Consider the following 19,072-nt stretch of genomic DNA (forward strand, 5'->3'; position numbering starts at 1 on the left):
AAGGAAAATCAAACACAGTTTTCAATATTTTTTACAACAAAAGCTCTGAAAAGGGTGGCGTGAACTTATCGTTACTTGTCAGGCTAACTTTTGCTGCAATTAACGCTGCATGTTTGTCATGTATGGCAAGTTTTGACATAGAGAGATTGGGGTTTTTCCCCATTCTTATTTGCAAAAACGCTTAAAATCAGCCAGATTGGATTGAAAGACTTTGTGAGCGTCAGTCTTCAAGTCTTACTTTAACTTTACACTTAGATTTAAACCTGGACTTAATGGCCACTTTAACACATGAGGATGCTTTTGGAAGCTGAACCCTATCAAGGTTTATTCCAGTATCGTTCTGTATTTAGCTCCCTCCATCCGTCTGTCCGTCCATAACAGGACTCCTTTGGGCATTCATTTGAACAAACACTTTCTTCTTGCCACTCTTCCATAAAGGTTATGTTTTTGGAGTCTATGGCAAACGGTTGTCCCGACTCGCATGTGTTACGGTCTTCATAACAATGTCCTTTCACAAAAGTTCTCCAATGAATCCTCTATGGCCATAAGAGCGCAGTTGTATTTATAACAAAATTTAATAACAATGGAACCCACAGTGAAGGTTTTGTTTACTAATTGGGTGACTTTTAGCTGCAATTTGTGTTCGGGATTTCAAATGGGGGGTATCCGGATAAACGGGGCTAAAATCATGCGAGATATTTAAAATCTAAAGTATTGTTTTTCTTCCACTGTGCAATAATGTCCAAAATTGAACCGATCCTACTAAAGTGCACCAATGTTTCTGATTGTGAAGGGGCAAAAAAAAAGATGTAGAAACTTTCAAGGTGTATAAAAAATGAGCTTGAAAATCATCTATTGAACTTGTTCATCGTGCATTTTGAACGTTCCTCGGAAGAGACACTTTGTATGCCTCGCTTGCAGCATTCTGTTTGGAGGATAGTGTTATACGGTGTTCTACAACAGGACATCAAATGCTTCTTGTGTCTGCCACACAGTCACTGTGAAGCCCGCTGCATCTTGAGTGAGTGCAGAAAGCGGCCGGTCACCTGAAAACGCCTCATGTCTCGAGGGTTCCCTGCGTTCTTCAGGCAGTTCTGGTTGCACTTCAGGAAGAACTTGAGGAAGAACCTGCGCACGCACGAGGAGAGAGACAGAGAGAGAGGGAAAGATCAGACGAGCCGTCGAAAGACTACCTGCGAGTCCTTAAAAGAGATGCCACTGATAAATGACAAAACAGATAAAACTAGAGACAGACGGGGCTCTCGCTCCATCTGACACTCCTCCATCAGCTGCTGGTGACAAGCGCAGTTATTCCTCAGTAAAACCTTCGCAGAGGCAGTGACTTAGACGCAACCTTGTGTATCAATCGCCGAGCGTCTGTCACGGCTCGCCGTAAACTCACCAGGGGCAGATGTAACCCCCCCTACCCCCTACCCCCACGCCCCATCACCCCCACCGGTCCTCAGGCTTTGCACAGCCGTGTGACGGAGGTTGAGCTGTAGCTACTCTGCAGCACACAGTGTTGCCGCTCCTGCCTCTCTCAATCTCAGTGTGAGAGACCACATCAACAGCACCTGCCATGCATTATTAATAGGCTGAGATGGCAAGTATGGCTACCCACATCAATACTTAATGAGGGAGGGGAGGAGTACAGGGGAGAGTTGGGGTTGTAGATGGGGTGGAAGGAGAGGGGGGGGGGGGGGGGGGGGGGGGGTCTGGTCTGGAAAGCAGAAAAAGAGGAGTGGGTGGGGGGTGGCTGACAATTTATTCCCTCGCCCCACCCCGAGGCTTGAGACCTGACAACTTCTTCTGTAAGTGAAACTGCAGTATTGTACATCTCCTCATTCAACCTTCTGCGCTGCCTGTCTGGCTCCATGATGGAAAAAAAAAAAGAAAATCAAATGAACCGCAAAAATAAACAGCGCTGTGTACAAATAAACAGGAACCCTAAAACAGGGGGAGAAGGGGAAATAGAGGGGGGTATAAAACTACATTTCCCACCCCTTACTCCCCCTTCCTCTTACTCCTCCTTCTCCCCCCTTTGAGGTAGCTCAAAGAAGTGCTGACAGCTGAAACTGCTTACAATACAGATCTCCAGCAGCCAGAGAGAGAATCACTCCTTTGCTCAGCTTTTCTTTCATATGTCTTATTTTCTCCCCTCTGTTCATTTGTTATGGCTACGATTCTGCACTGGGCAGCGCGTTTGGAGCCAAGCTCCTCGGATATAATCGAGCGCACACACACACACACACGCACGCACGCACACACACGCACGCACGCACACACACGCCGACATGTCAGGAGAAACACAGCGCCCCGGACAATTGCTTCATCTAGTCTTAGGAAAAAAAGGGAAAAAAAAAAACTAACAAAAAAGAAGAAGATAAATGGACGTAGCAGAGTTATGTCTCATTTCGAGAGGCAGGCCTACTGCTGTGTGCATTACAAGCATCTGATGTAACACAAGAACCCGCGGTTATTCCCTGACAAGTTTTAAATGCATGACAGCTGGCTGGTGGTGGATGCTCCTCCTTGAGTGGAGAAGAAAAAGCATGCTATGATCTCAATAACAAACTCTTTACTCTAATGCGTTGTGTTCCCCCCCCCCCTTTTCTTTCCTTTGGCTTTTTTTTATTATTATTATTTCTGTTGTGATTTATAATCGTACTTGCGCAAGAGGCCAAATCTGAATGAGACAGGGAAGGGTGGGTGTGTTAGGGGAGAGGGAAAGAAACGGCGGAGAAAGTGAAAGGGGAAACCGATTGAAAGATAGACAGAAGGACGAAGCAGACAGTACGTGAAATCCGAAAGGAGAGACAGACCACCCTCCTGTATATTTTAGAAGCTGTGGGCCAATATCTCAATAATTCATGAAGTGGAGAGATGTTTTTTTTTTCTTTTTCTTTTTTTTTTTTCCTCCAGCATGCTGTTAGACCCCACGGACCGAGGGTCTCCCAACTTTCTTATCTCCTCAAGGTCAGAGAGCAGCCTAACAGACAGCTGTGGACCACATGCACTTGTCCGACATACTCCACCTTCCTCGCTGCACCTCCTGTTTAATTCATCGATTCCACTTTTTTCCCTCAACGGCCCTCCTGCTCCTTTGCCCAGGCATCCATGATGGATGGAAAGATGGATAAGTGGAGGGAAGAAAGTTAGGGTCACCGCAGTCAGAGGTGATGGAATCAGAGGGTTAAATTTGGAAAAGGAGTTGGGATGAGACCCATGAGACGATAAGTGTGAAGCAAACACACCAAGTCCGTCTGATATTTTTGTCTTTTTAACATGCCCTAATGTTCTGGTGTAAAAGATTGAGGTCGTGGTTAATCATTTCAGGTCTTTTTTGCACATTTAATTTGACATTTATCCTGCACAATTCAACTGAAAACAAATCAGAGAGAAAACATATTAAATAGCTACTGTAGCTAGCTCAGTTAAGTGTTAATCAAATACTTAACTGATTTCTTTTGTTTAATTTGAACTTTAAGTCCTTGACATCGCTACCTGAAAATACTTGTCCTCGCTTTTTTGCCTTAAGCGAGAACATCACTTATTGACAACCCTTTATAGTTGCATCCACAGATTTTCTGTCAGATTTAGTCCTGGATTTTGGATAGGCCATCTCCCAAAAAAAAAAAAAAAAAAAAAAAGTGAACCCATTCTTTTGTTTATTTTGGATGAGCGGTTCAAATCGAATCACCGAAATTATGACTTTCACTTTTAACTTTACACTTTTAAGATAATCAGCGAGTGCTTCTGTGTGATGAAGTCGGGATAAAGGAGCAATGTGCGCTGATATGTAACAGCAAAGAGATTACCATACGGATTTAAGGATAATCTGATTGACAGCTGACGAGTAAATATGTGCAGATAGCCGACAAAAGCCCATGATTCTATCCGGTGCTCGGTTCAGTGCCCAGTAATTGTTGTATTTTTGCTGCTTTTTTTGTTAATTAACTGAACAAGGCAAATGGGCAATCAGTCTCACAAAAGTGCATCAGTACCTCCCCTGTGGTGAAAGAGTAGGAATCACCTGTTTACACAAAATGACTCGATTTCAGAGCCAGATGAGGAAGTGGCGAGAACAAAACAGCCCAGTTTTTGTTATTACCAAATCCCCTATGAGCTTATGAGCAGCTAAATCACTGAGACATGTGACAGAGTGCTGAACGCTGTGCAAAGCCAATGTTTCTTTTTCATTCTCATTTTGCCATTGCACTCACCCAATATGCTTAATTTGCTCTCCCTTGTGAAGGCCTCCATCCCACTTTACTTTTGTTCGCTCTGTCTCACCTTACCAACTCAAAAAGGACTTGTTTTCTGAAGAAAAAAACATCTCTAGAGTTTCATCCATTTGTTTTATCAAACAACATTGATAAAAAAAATAGATTTAGTAATTGGTAGGGCCTTGGTGATTCTAGATTAAGATGTTCTGTTCAGATGAGACCCACACTGAAGTTCTTGGGCTTAATACCACCGCACATCATTCCTGAACACACTCTCCGTGGGAAGGTTTTTCTTCAGCAAAGACAGAGGAGCTGGTCAGAGTTGACAGGATGATTGACGGAGCTCAAAACATGGCAAAAGATCGAAGGTTCAACCTCCAACAGGGCAAAAAAACCTCAGCGTAAAGACACGGAATTGATCAGAGCAGAGCAAATTCACGACTCTGAAAGGCTCAATCAAAGTCCGCAGCAAAATCCAATCGAGAATTTAGAAAATCGATGTTTACAAGCACTCGTTATTGGACAAAACCGGTGGAGACATATCTGAAAAGAGCTGCGGCTGCAATGCAATGAAATGTAGATATTTTAATAACCATATATCCTTTTTATTCTACTTCTCTATTATGTGCTACTTGTCTGTCACATAAATTCCTAATAAAAATGCTCCGAAGTTGCATTTTTATTGGGAAGTTGTGATATAAAAAAGGGGGGAAGGTTCAGACAGTTTGAACACTTTTTCAAGCAGGCGAAAATAGTTTCAAAAAACTTTCGCACAATTACAACAACCACACAAACACAGAATTTGGTTGATAAGTAACGAATAAAGAAAATCTTTTCTTCAACTCTTTTCTGTTCTTATTTTCTTCAGAATGTGCTTCCACGTATTAAGGCTTAAAGATTTTTTTTTTTCTTTCACTTTGTTCTTTACACTGGCGTATTTCCTGATCCTTGCTTCAATTATTCCCACTTCCTCTTTGCATTTGAAAGTCTCGCTGCTTTCGAGCTGTTAAACCCGTGCAGGCAGATATTACTGCTGCAAATTGCTGCACCGGCTGGATTAAATGAAATAAAACCATTTCGCTCTCTCGTAATTACCCCCCAAATCCAGAAATGGCTGTGGAAGTGAATTTGTGTAAATAACTGCTTGGCCTCTTCTAGCCTCGTGGCGTAAATTTGCAACAGCAAAAAATAAAATAAAATAAAATAAAAAAAATTATATACAAAAAAAAAGCAAACGCAGCCGGTCGCTGTGGTAATTTAATGATCTCACACTTTCATCATATCATAACCGGCATTATTTGTCACTTTGGAGCAATTAAACACAAAATCACCCCCCTGCCCATGCAAAACAAAACAAGGAAAGCAATTATAACACAACTTTTAAGTAATCCCCGTAGCATCTAAATAATATTACTGCAGTGATAAAGATCGTCTAAGCGATTAGCTAAAAGCACGGAAGCCTCCGAGGGACAATTCTGTTATATTTTCTAATAATTTTCCTACATTAGCCACAAATGAGGAAAGGAGTTGTTTTCCTTGTCAAATTCAACATGGATGACTTCAGAAAACCGGCTTTGAGTTGTTGTTTATTTCCCGCCCTCCTCCCTCTGCTCTGTTAATTTTGTTCCGATGCTCTGTAAGAATAAAAAAGAAGAAGAAGAAGAAGAAAAAAAGCCCCAGCACAGTTGATGCTGTAACTCAGCCCTCTTTTCTCCTGCCATCTATTTCAGCTGTACAGATCATCTCCACGAGATACGCTCTGTGTCTGGCTCCTAATATGCTTCATGAGGTGTGTAATTCACTGTGCTCCGGAGGGGAGCCATTTGTCTCGAGGGTTAACTAAGTGACACAACAGCACTTCCCCGTGCCTGTTAGCACCGCGGGACATGTTGAACCAATCCAGGCAGGTAGAAGGAGAGACGCTCCTGCACTTTGGCAATTAAGCATTAGGGTACATTAAGGGAAATATCTGTCAGCATGTGTAAAGTGACAGTATAGTGAAGTGTGACATTCTAGCAGAATGAAATCTCTTCCTCACACTCTTGCTTGGAGTATTTTCTTTGCCCCCCTCCCCATGCCACCCAGCTCCCTCCCTGTGTTTCATTTCTCATTTTCTTGCTGTTCCGGGCTACTCTTTCTTTCGCTCTTTCCGCCATGCATCACTGACACTTCAACCGAGAGCCTGACTGGCTTGTTTTTGTGGTGACCTGTCTCCCAGCCAGAAGTATATGTTTAAGCATAGAAGCACACACTCGTGACCTGCACACACATACACACGCACACACGCTAATTTAGGGAGATTTATGAGTGGGGCCTTGCACCAGGAGCCATGCAGGCTGACCCCAGGGGTGCAGTGGGGCACTGATAGGGGCCGGGGGGGGGGGGGGGGGGGGGGGGGGGGGGGGCTGGCTCCACAGTGGGGGGACATTAATAATCCAGAACCAGGTCTGTCTCTGGGTCTGGTCCTCAGCCTTGGACACCAGGCTGGAGCAGTCTGCAGTGGCCCACTTTCGATATGAAAGCAGACAAATTTGGTGGTACCACTAAAAAGAAACAAAAAAAAAAATTTCATAGAAGCAACATTATCTCACGCTGGAAAACAACAACAAAAAAATAAACAGAAATCCAATGTCAAGAACAACATCTTCTTCTATCATGTCTCCTCTTTTTCAGCCCACCTATTTTCAATACAATTTATGGCAAAAGACCCAAATGGCCATGTTGGACAATTGATGCTGACAATGTTTGCGTAATTTTCTGGCAAGCAGATTTGAACGTAAATTTTTCCATAGCGATCATTCTGCCATTTGCAACAACTTTTTTTAACAGCTTGTCTCAATTTAAGGCTTTTTTACACATCTTCACCAAAGTACCAACTCAACTAAGCCTAACCCTATCCATATTTTCACATCTATGGACTGGAAAAAAAACATTCATTTGTATATCTCATTTTAACAGATAGACACTGAGAAATGAATAAATATCTTAACAAAAGGAAAAAAAAAAGGATGATCACAAACAGCGAAGTGTAAGTACAAAGTGAAACATGCTCACACACTTCACTTCATTCCTTTGGAGTGCTCCTCCTCAAAGTAGTGGTGGGCACCTCTATATTGCCCTCATGTCTATCTTAAGTGTCATGATTTATTCAAATAGAACATCTCAATGCGCTGAAAAATTCATTCCCAGCTCACTCGGCGCGCTGTCCCATCCTCCTCTTTATCTCCTTGACGTGTGTGCACGTCTTGTCAGCTGAATTTGTCCCCATCGTTAAATATTTCTCAGAACAAATGGACCCTGGAGGGAGGGAGACCGTGGGTCAAGGGGTGGGGGGGGATCCACGGTGAATCTTCGGAGCTCGGGGAGAGAGGCCTTGCTTGGGGGAAGAGATTGTCCCCTCGCTCTCCCTGCTGCTGGAGCTCCAGTCTCAGCTTGGGGACAGAAGTCCCAGAGACACTTAACCAATTGTGTTTCATCCATTTGATCCAAAAAGGATCATTCAAAATTCAGCCGAGGCGTCTTTGAGGGCAGCATGGGAAGACCGGCGGAGAGATCTCGCTAGCTTGAGAAGAGGAGACTTTCGTTTAGCAACTTGTAGCCTGTAGCCTACCTGTGCGGTGATTGTGCACCACAGCAACATCGGGAGCGGAGGGGAAATGTGCAACTAAATAAACATCTGTGCATGTGTATGTGTGTGTGTGCCCGTGTAGCAAAGCCATGATGTATAAGAGCTTGTCTGGGTGATGGACAGTCTTGGCAGGCGGTGCTGATTGAAACACTTCCTCTGTCGGGCCTAGCCCATTAATCTGATGGAGACAGAGACAAAGAGAAGGAAGGAGAGAGGCTCCAGGCCCCCAGACCACAGGAGTAATGAAGGGTCCTGGTCCCTCTCACCCCGGCTCTATCCTGCCATGCTGCGATGCGGTGCTACCCCTGTCCAGCCCCAAACTCTGCCCTCATGGGAATGACCGGTGAATAATGGCCCTGTCACCAGCCAGGTAGACACCGCTGCACAGCCGAAGGGTGTGTGTGACCGCTAGTTGTGTTCCATCTCTGCGCAGTCTTTTACCCTAACCACTCTCCTCTCTGCTTTATCTGAAGACTGATGCACTTTTATTGAATAGTGTTGATTTAAGCACATGTTAAGCTTAATGCATAATGCATCGACTATATATAGGTTGATAAAGAGCAGCGTGTCACGCCGAGACCAGCCCCATACATTGTGGGGATGAATGTGCCGCTTGCAAAAGTTCTTTCTTTTTGTTCCATTTAAGCACCACATTAAATCATAACTGTGACTGCGACTATGCGCCGGCTCAAGGTTATGTTTCTAAATGCAGCGGGATCAGAAATCAGAAACTTAATTAGTGTGCCATGTTTGTTCTTGGCTGAAAAGTTGCTCGCCACCAAAAGGGGTCTTGAGGGACAAATATGGAAGCAAAGAGAGGAGAAAAATGTGTGACAGAAAGCGCGCGTGTGTCACAGGAAGACGGATTCTGAACGCAGGCGAATGGCTTCCTACAACGTGTGTGTGTGTGTATGTTGATACTTGCTCATGCGCATGTTTTGGCCCTGCGTCCCTCTGTGTTTATCAAACATATTACAGCTCCTTCTAGATTCCTCACCTGCACACCCCCAGCCTGCTACATATGGCCCACCAATCACAAAATAAGGAATCATGCATACATTAGCATAGCTAATGGCCTACTCTCTCCATTTAATATGCAAATTTCCTGAAACATTACTGAATGCCTTCTGTTCTAAATGAATAAATTTGAATCGCAATTAGAATAATCCTTTATAATTAATGAAAACTGTCAATTTTGGTTCATAAGTAATTTGATTAAAGTGGTGATGGGACACTTATGAAGTTCATCGCGCCGCGAGAAGCAGCGAGTGCATTCCTGGTGGACGCGCGCGAGCCGCAAGACGACCAACAGCACGGCAGCGTTATTGATGACGATGATTAATAAAGCTTCTGAAAGTGGTTGTCACAGAAACCAGACGTTCTTGTTTTTACTCCAGTACAACTCCGCTCTCTTACTGCTGTGGTAGAAACAACAAATCAATCACGCCTTTCTGTCGCTTGACAGACAGAGAAAAGTGAGGAAGTGATTGAAGAGGTTTCCCGGCCTCGTGGTGCTGTGTCAGTGGCCCGTCTGTCCGGCTGGAGACACTGATGGACTGTCAAAGTGGGAAGAGAGCTGCACTCGCACATGCCAGGTCATTACAAGGAGCTGAAACGCTGTGTTTCACCAGAACACAGGGCTCGGAGGAGGCCTTCTGTTGTTTATCTTGTCAAAAGATAATAGTTCACGCTTTTAAAAAGTCTGCTGAAAGGGTATAAGCAGTTATTATCTTACATGCAGCAGAAAACTCCTATCACCTTAATTTAGTATTTATCTATCACTTTGTCTCGGAGGCTGAAGCTAGTCTGAGAGGGGCCAGGATCAAATGGACTTCTACTGTTCTAGGATGGATTCACACCAGCCCTGCTTAGTCCGCTTTAATCAAACTCCAGTCTGTTTGTCTAGAAAGTCCGGTTCGTTTGGGGCGGTGCGAATGTGCAATCGAACTCTGGTACGGACCACAAAAAACAGACTCTGGTCCGCTTGAAAACCCAGGTCTTGGTTCGGTTGAAGTGAACTGTGACTCAGTTTGAATGCATATGTGAATGACAAGCAGACCAGCGACAGCTCCAAAAGCAGGAAGTGAAATAGTGCGGGGCATTCTGGGTAAGTACAACCAAAACAAATGCGAGGGTCTAGTAGTAGCAGGAGAAATGTACCAACAACAAAAGACAGATCCTACAACCACTAAAATCTGATGCTACTCCATTTCTGTTTAGATTTTGTGAAGAAGGAAGTTGCGCTCATGTTTTCTTCTGAGGTTTCCTTCAGTTGTTCTTGGTGCAGCGCCACCACAGGCAAGGAGGTGAACAAGTCTTTCAATTGGTTTGGAGCATTTGACACGGTGCAGTGTGAAAGTGAACTATACCAGCTGAAAATGTAACAATTGTTGGTCCCCAATTGAACAGTGTTGAGGACTATCAGGTGTGAAAACAACCCTTAAGGCAACTTCAATTTCAAAAACATCACAGCATTTTATGCAAATGTCACTTTATAATCTTTAAGCTGTCACATTTGCTTTGGAAGGTTATTTGCAAGTCGATCATTATTTACATGGGAAACGGAAGCAGGTGGTGCACCTGTACAAATAACCACCCAATGTAAAACTGAGGACAGTTAAAGTTTGTAAAATTCCCATTTGTGTTAAACGCTACAAGGTTTTGGAGACTGAAATTGCTTTAAGGCAAGAGAAGACTGTTTAGACTTGCAGATAGCTTTAGTTGCTGGCAAACAAAACTGCATTTATTGTAGTGAAGACGAATGGAGACTTATTCTCTGCCAGTAAGATATTAAACACCTATAACCATTATTCACTAGAAAAAGAGATGCAAGATGTTAGGAATACACAGACTAGTGTCCTTGCTGTTCGATATTGCAATGATGACAACAATTGAGAATATTTTTGTCCTTCAAAATCTGCATCAGGTGAGCTCATAACAGGAAATCAAAATCGACCCAATGTAAAATATATATTTGGGAACCAGAGTCTGAATATATGACAGCTGAAAGAGTTTAACACACCGAATATTGCCTCCAAACAGGATAGCATACGTTAAAACTACAATGACATTTCTATACGATGTGTGGCTATACATCTGTCAGTCAGAGAGGGCAGCATGTGAATGTAACTCTTCATGAACCCCCCTCCCTGCTTTCAGCTTTTCACTCATACGCTGCTCTCCTGCTATGAAAGCTTACAACAGTGTCACCTAAATTAGGGTCACTCAGCTGTGTGAAATTATTGCTTTGTGCAGTGCAGGTATGAATTTGCTCAGCAGCTCCATTGTGTACGTCTGAGAGTGTTTGCATGGCTTCAACCCAGTAATAATGGTCCACATAGTGTAGAGCCTTGCAGACTAATTAGCCAAATCACTGAGAAAATAGCAGGCTGCTAATTAATGGGTATTATGGCATTTCAGAAGTCACCACTCTAATTGGTTGGGGGTTGAGGGGGGGTTGATTTCAATGCTGTAGCAAAACTAACTTGTTTCGTCTGTTTTTTTTTGGTCTGTCTACCTTTTAAACAGTTTTTATGTTTATGCAAGTGAAATAATTAGTCCACACACATATTTTTTTTCCACATACAGACAGTGTCAGCTTTCTGCACTTAAATAGATGGCTTGGATATTTTCGCCTGAGGTGATGTAAGTTTAACAGAAATAGTTTGCCTTTCGATACTGACGTCATATCACAGCGAATTTGTAAAAAAAAAGCGACTCAGAATGGCAAAAAGCAAGTTGGCTAAATGGGTGTCCATGTTTTAGCAGATTTCCAATTAAATTTTCATTGTTTTGTTTAGTTTTTTTAATGTGGCTGTTTTCTCTGTCGAACAACATCTGTCTGTCTCTCTACGAGAAGTTAGGCTCATTGATGCTGCTGGCTGCGATTCGCCATTCTGCTCTAACTTCACCAACAGTGGAGCAAGCTTTTGGATTTTGTGCCAGGAAGTCATTGAAGACACGCTTCTTTATCTTTTCAGAAATCATAACGCTTTGGAAACTATGCAGCTGATGAAGCAGATTGTTGTAAATGTAGTGTTACATTGTTACGCGTATGTTGCTTGGCTAAGCAAACAGTCACAAACTTTACAACTGTCTCTGGTGAAAGTGTGGGTGAGTAAATATGTGCTGATATGGCGTTTTGTCGTCTCAGAGATTTCAGTTTGGGTCTTTTTAAATTGCTTTTACCTCTTTCACAGGCCGGAATAAATATGAGTTCCTGAAATTACCTCCAATTACCTCCTTCATTCAGCCAGAAGGCTAACTTTATTACACCGTTTTCACCATTAAAGACAGACATATATTAACAATTACACAAGTAAAAGGCATTCTGCTTAAATTGTTTTTGCAAGAACAGCTTCACAGCTTATAGTTTCATTTTTTTTAATTGTCAAATGGGTTTTAAAATGAGTTTTGAGGGACAAACATGGAGCGTCCAACCCCATTTGACGAGGTTTTGTCAGACAGACGAACTGAATAACACATTTTCACATTTGACCCATTACCTTTCATATTAGACTGATTAAATATCTTTATATTACTCTGAGAGGAACAAACCCCTGATGCAAGTGAATTGGTAAGTAATATAATCCGTCTGAATAATTCTCTTTCTTATTTCGCGTCCCCGTCCTGGCCCCTCCGACACACTCATACATGCATATCCCCTATAGACTCCTCTTAACCCTATCAGACGCCGAGACAATCAAAATAGATTTGCATTCAAATGCCACATGCTCGGTATCAAATATCAAATCAAGCTCGAACCGCTGAGACAGACAGACAATTGCCTCCACCATGCAGCCTCTGACTTCCCTCCAGAACGCCAAACCCCACCTCCTCCTCCTCTCTCCACCCAATGTCCAAGAGACTCCCCATTCTCTGCTCCGGACGAGCTCCTTCGGGGGAGCGACAAGCGGCGGCTCGGGTGCTTGATTGACAGCCTGTTGATGCTCCTTTTACACACATAAACTCCACATCGGCCTCCCTCCTGCTGGTGCGCTGTTCAGGGGTGTCTGTGATCGCCTCGGGGCTAGTGCCCTGAAGGGCTGCTCACTACTATACATACAAATCACAGTGTGTCAGCCTTGTGAATGGGCCCATTTTGACTTTGTCCTTGTAAAGTCACCCCCCACCCCACCCCTTTTGAGCCGGGGCCGTATCTGCATCCTGCCTCTTCCCCTACTTTCCCTCCTCATTCTTGTTCTGGCAGACGCGTGATGAAACTTCCACGGTATTTGGGAAGGCGCGGGCACACACGGGAAAGGGAAACATGGCACATTTAAAGGTGGTGTGCTAATGGGCGGCGCCTCGGAGGTGGAGGATATAAATAAATCAACGAGAAGACAAGCCATGGAGATGGGTCCACACACATCTTGACGGTCCAGGGCCCGGGGCCGGGGGGCTTTAATCTCCCACACTCAGCCAGCACACCTGGTTAATGTTAAGAGGGCAGTTATAGTCAATTACATTCCCATATAATGCATAAACCTCGACCTCGCCAGTGCAGCTGGAGTAATTGAAAACAGGCGCAGAGTAAACCGGGTCCAGGCAAAACAAAAAAGTCAGCTTCCCACCCTTGACTTTGCCATTTACTATATGTGTGCTGTCTTCCTCATGTTATTATTCCAAAGTCTTGGGAGGGGCATATGTAAGGGAGGGAGAGGGTGTGGTTGCCATTTGGATATAAGGACGTAAAAGAGCAAAAGAGGATATGGCATGTTATGAGGAACACACAAAGCTGTAGGATAGAGGGAGGAACGGTGAGAGGGGTTTTGTCTCTCAGGTGAGGTCCAGGGGCGGCGGTGGTGGTTTTCCATTTGGGACTGGGTGGAGGGAGTTTAAGAGGTGAGGAAGAGGGGGAGGGCGGGTGGCCGGCCGTTGTAAGTAGGAGTTTGAGACTGACAGGTGACATTACCCTGCGTCATGGCTGGAGGGACAGAGGGACAGAGGGCGCGATGGTTATCCAGACAGAGAAATGTCACTGTCCAGACACGGTGCACACGCAAACAAGAGCCGCACGCACACCCATACGCATTACCACACACACACAAAGATACAGGACAAAGGAGTCTGGAGTCTTTTAGAGTGAAAAAGGCTGGCTACAGCGGGCAGAGATGGAGAGATTACATCCTCCCCATTTAGATGCCAAATACAAAAGAAGAATCAAGCCGGAAAAAAAAAAAAAGCTGAGCCTCACTTACAAGTCAACAACTTTACATTTTTTTCACATTGTCTACAAGCTTTTGTTTTGTTCCTCTCCTTCCATTTCAAGCCTTCCATTGCTGTTTTCATTAAAGTCATTCCTCATTTTCTTTCTTTTTTGCTTTTTTTTTTTTTTTTTGGCAAGGCTTATAAAATGTCCATATTGCAGCTCGTTTCGACCCCATTGATTTAGTGTTTGGTTAAATATTCACGACTGTGGATGCAATTAACATGCTGTTAATGAATAATTGATCGCATCTTAAGCGGCCATAAAACTCATGCATATTAATTATTGAAACGGGAAATATGAAAGAAAAGGAAGAAAACAGCCTTGCTTGTTTTGCCTCAATCAACCTTCTTTCATTTCTTTTTTTCTTTTTTTTTAAAGTCAAGAAGGAATGGTGAGAGTGTTTGGGTTGGGCGAGTGAGGCAGTGATGGGAATACGCAGATTTCTCCCATTAAAAAAAAAAAAAAAATAACAACTCTTATACGCATTTAGGCTGCCGTTGAGTACATCCATTACATTTATACATACATCTCCTGGTGTGTAGGATTGTGCGCTGCGTCGCTCAGTGCAGCATTGTGTTGACAGCCTCAGTGTGACAGAGGTAGTAGCTGGCGGTTATGAGAGGCGAGTGTTTACCACGCGTGAACAGAACAAAAACACAAATCCGGCGAACATGGGGAGGCTTGTCAGCGAGAGACTGGAGATCAGTCAGCCAACAATGAGCTTTCCCTCTCCCTCTATGTCTCTGCCAGTTTATGCTTATGGGCTGATGTTGCCCCCGGCGCCTCCCCGGATTCTAGTGGGCGGAGAGCAATTGCCATAGAGAGGGACATGGGGGCGGGAATTATTGCTGCGGTGCACCTGTGGTCAGGTAAACAGTCAAATCCCCTTCCGTGTGTGTGTGCGTGTGTGTTTATGTATGAGGGCGAGACACGTATATCGGTGCGTGTTTGCGAACACTTTTGGGGTTAAATTCATTATCCGTACATCCTGCACTCCTAAACCACTCAAAAATGCCGTAACATGAAAAATACATCCCGGGAGCAGCCGCATACTCCAGGAAAACACCAATTTACATCATCGCTTGTTATTTATTTAGCACACAAAAAGCTCTAGAGATATATGTGTAGGGGGGTGTGTGTGTGTGTGCGTTAATGTGCGTTACCTCCATCTCCATCTTCTAACTACTCCGCAATGTTGCTGCCTCGGAGCTAAAAAGTGACAAGCCGTCAATTGTGTTCCAGTATTAACCCCCTTCTCAATAACTACGTGCTCGTCTTCGTCTCTGTGATGTCAGAGTGATCAAAGATGCGGTACTTTGGTAAAAATAACCAAAGGCAACGAGATGGAGGACACCATGCTGCTTGCAGGCTGAAGAACGACGGCCAGCCTTTCAGCAAAAACAATGTCTGACTTTTCTTTGTCGCTCTCTTCCAGTCTGTCTCGTTACTTTACTCTTTCCTCGTCTTCAATCGACAATATGCGGCACTGACTGCTGGGCGTAAAGTTTTAGTTTGTGGTGTACGTACCCTACAGTACTTTGCTAAAGTGTTAACTTCAGCGCATTTCATTGGTATTTTATGCGATAGGCCAACACAAAGTAGAAGATAATAGTGAATTGGAAGGAAAATAGGACACAGTTTGAAAAGTTTGGAACATCTCGAAAGAGCTGACACTCTGTTGATGGTTTGGATGATCTCCTTTTGCTCCAATTACAGCAATTTTGTTTTGTCCATAACAGCTTTCCACCTTCAAACAAACAAAATTTGTGTCTATTTTTCTTTGCAAAATAACTTTTGGTTTTGCAGCAAATTTCTGCATCCTCGCAGCGATGCATTGGTCTTAACCATTCTGCTGTAGCTCTTACTACATGTTTAGATTCGTTGTGTTGCTGAAAGGCGAACTTCTACCCTGTTGTAAAGTCTTTTGACAAAACCGATTGGTTTTATTCCAGAGTATTTGCAGTATTTAGTGCCACTTATCTACCCTGTAAATACTTCTTCCCGCGCTTCTATTAAGATTCGATTTGTTGAGAGAGCATTGCATTGCACATCGGTGGACTCTGACAAATGGGCGACTGGTTGCACTGGACATCTTATTTAGGGGTATCAGAGTGTAGGGGGCCAGAATACAAATACACAACACACTTCTACTATTGAAATTTGTGTTGGTTTACCAGATAAACCAACACAAACGCTGACACATTACTGTGACAAAATGCAAAGAAGCTCAACGGTTGTCAATACTTTTGCATGCTCCTTACCATTTTATGACGCGAAAGAAGTGTGATTACATTTTTTTTTTATGTGAGGAGGACTGCATATAGTATTCATTCTGCCCATGCTATTTTAAGAGGAGGGCGGGGAAGCAGTGAGCGATTAAAGTGAAAAGGAAACCACCAGAGAGAAAGAGTGAGGACGGAGAGAAGCTCCGTGTCTCATCTTATTGTTCCAGGTTCACCAGGCGGTTTCTATTCCTCAAACTACAAACTGTGCATTCAGTCATCAGGACAGTGAAAATTGAGAGTGGGGAAAAAGAAGAAGAAGAAGAAGAAGAAAAAAACAGAGTAAGAGCAAAGACACTGAGAGGGGGGTGAAGGGGAAACTGGAGGGGCATCTCTCTGTGGCTAATTCTTCGGGTGTGGGAAAGCAGAGCACCTTACACAGGTTGGCCTGGTTTCAGTAATGAGTTTGATTCTTCTCTCTGCCTCCTCAGCCTCACTGGGGACCAGGACTGCATAATAACATCCTTCTCACACACACTCGCACACGCCCCGCCCGCACACACTTACGCAAACACACGCATACACACGCCGCCACAAACAGGTCTATGGGGAGCTAATTATTCTCACCTGTGTTAATTATTGCTGTAAGCCAATCAGTGGACTCTGTGCTAATTAGGCAGTGTTAGGTCTGATTAGTGTTTTGCAGCAGGCCCACTCAAACTGTTATCTACCATACTCATCCCCTCGGGCGAAAGAGGAGAGAGAAGAACAGGTGGATGCTTGCCCTGTGTGTGTGTGTGAGAGAGTAAGAGAGTGTGTGTGGAATAGAGTGCTCATCCCTGACAACAAATACCTGAAGGATAACTCAAACTAGCAACAAAACAAAGTCTTATCAGATTTGTTTCAAATCCAACTTCTTGTTTTAGAAAACAATGCACACCGCCGGTGCACAGCTAGTCTCTGCCCTCTCAGTTAATTGGTCCTGGTTTGAGGTCATTTCTTTCATTTGGACAAACAGTCCCCGTGCCCTTTTAGTTAATGAGGGCTGATCCGGGATCAGTTCTGTCACTAATGGCTCAGTTTTTTGCCAGGATAACCCCTCAAATTGATCCAAGCATCTCACATAGCGCAACCCCCCCCTATCCTGACCCAGGAGACTTGCATGTGTGAGCAGATAAGTGTGTGTAAAAGAGAAAAAAAAGAAAAAGAAAGGGAGTGTTAAATGTATAAATGAGGGTCTGTGGATGACCTCCCAGATGAGGAAAATGGAGGGGAAAAAAAGGGAGAAGAGCGTAAGGAAGATGAGAAGAGGAGAAAGAGGAGGAGGGAAGAAAGAGGGAAAAGAAGGCTGGAGGAAACCTTCCTCTTATGACACCATTGATTTTCCTTCAGAGGCTTGAGCCTGTCACTACTGAACACTTGGTTTCCCAGTCCTACACACATACACACACCCAATGACACGCACACACGTGCGTACACCCCCAAACTCCGTGCCCTGACCTCCACGTGTGCCTGCTGGTCCATACTGGGTCTAATGACACCGGGGCCTCCCACAGATCAATACTAAGCTGTCACTCAGCTAGCAAGCATGCACGTTCAAGCACACACACACACACACACACACACACACACCCCTGCAATGCATGCGCACACAAAAAACATCGGCGCAGATGCAGACATGCACCAACACACACACATGCTAGGTGGGTATGCGTTTGCACATTTGTGTATGCTGGAAGCGATGTTTTCTACAACCTCAGCAGATGCCCTCTTCCTCCCCCTCGTCTGACACTCCCCCCGCCCCCACCCGCTCACGCACACACACGCACATGCTGGACCAAAGCCATATTCTCTCACACACAGCCGTTTTCTTGCCCTCCTGCCACCTCACACAGAGAAGAATCCTGATTTCATTTTGATGAATGAGGATGAAGGCCCTCGCACAAAGCGACTGGACCTTGTGATTGTAAATTATAAAGTGTCATCGATTCTACATAAACCGTCCACGCAGCCCTTCATGTAAATATACACACACACAACGAACACGCATTACTTCTTGATACAGTGTCACAGGAAAGTGTTTGCTTTTGTCACTTAGGCGCAATGTATTCAAACGTCACGTGACCGACGACACAAAAGAGCTGCAAAGTGGAGGGTGAATGGAATGTCGTGTTACAGTTTTTTAAAATGATGAAATCTGAACAGTGTGGAGTGCATTTCTATGCAGCCCGTTTTTACTCTGATACCTCTATGTAGTGCAACCATTTCAGCTACCCAACTGTGTGCGGCTTCGTTTCAGTGTAGTTGTAGCTAGTGTTGGAAACTGATCGGATCTTTTATCAGTTATAATGATTTTCTTTTTTTTATCATAAAAATTTTGATTTATCATCTAAACAAAATCCAGTTAATGTTAAAAAACTGGTTAAAATGATATCTCCTCTGCAGCTTTTTCAACAAGAGCATCAATAAATATCGGTAAATTCACAAATATGATCAGATGCAGCTACTGAGTGCAGTTTTAGTGAAATCAATCACACTTCTTTAAGTAAGTGGTGTCCTGAAGAAGCCTCTTTCAAATTGGAACATTTTGAAGAGCAGTCTTTGTGTTAGTGACTATGTTAACTCTGTGTCTTGCAGTTACCTAAAAAAAAGTAGCAAATGTTTTTTTTTTGTCATCATTTTTTTCCCCCCATTATCACAACAGTATCGCAAAATATCATTATAAAATTCATAGTCCGCATCGCCCACTCCTAGATGCAGCGATTCTACGAAGGCCTCAGGAATT

At 43.8% G+C, this 19,072-nt stretch overlaps 1 protein-coding gene across 4 annotated transcripts in view; it reads right to left on the reverse strand.

Annotated features, from left to right (window-relative positions):
* ebf1a (EBF transcription factor 1a) overlaps positions 1-19,072 on the reverse strand; it is a 79,739-nt gene that overhangs the window by 33,206 nt on the left and 27,461 nt on the right. For all 4 annotated transcript variants that reach the window (XM_028008906.1, XM_028008909.1, XM_028008908.1 and 1 more), the window contains exon 7: positions 1,047-1,128. In XM_028008906.1, coding sequence (XP_027864707.1) covers positions 1,047-1,128 — 82 coding nt within the window. The remainder of the gene's footprint in view (positions 1-1,046; positions 1,129-19,072) is intronic.

Source organism: Xiphophorus couchianus, chromosome 23 (genome assembly GCF_001444195.1).
Source record: "Xiphophorus couchianus chromosome 23, X_couchianus-1.0, whole genome shotgun sequence".
Classification (NCBI taxonomy): Eukaryota; Metazoa; Chordata; class Actinopteri; order Cyprinodontiformes; family Poeciliidae; genus Xiphophorus; species Xiphophorus couchianus.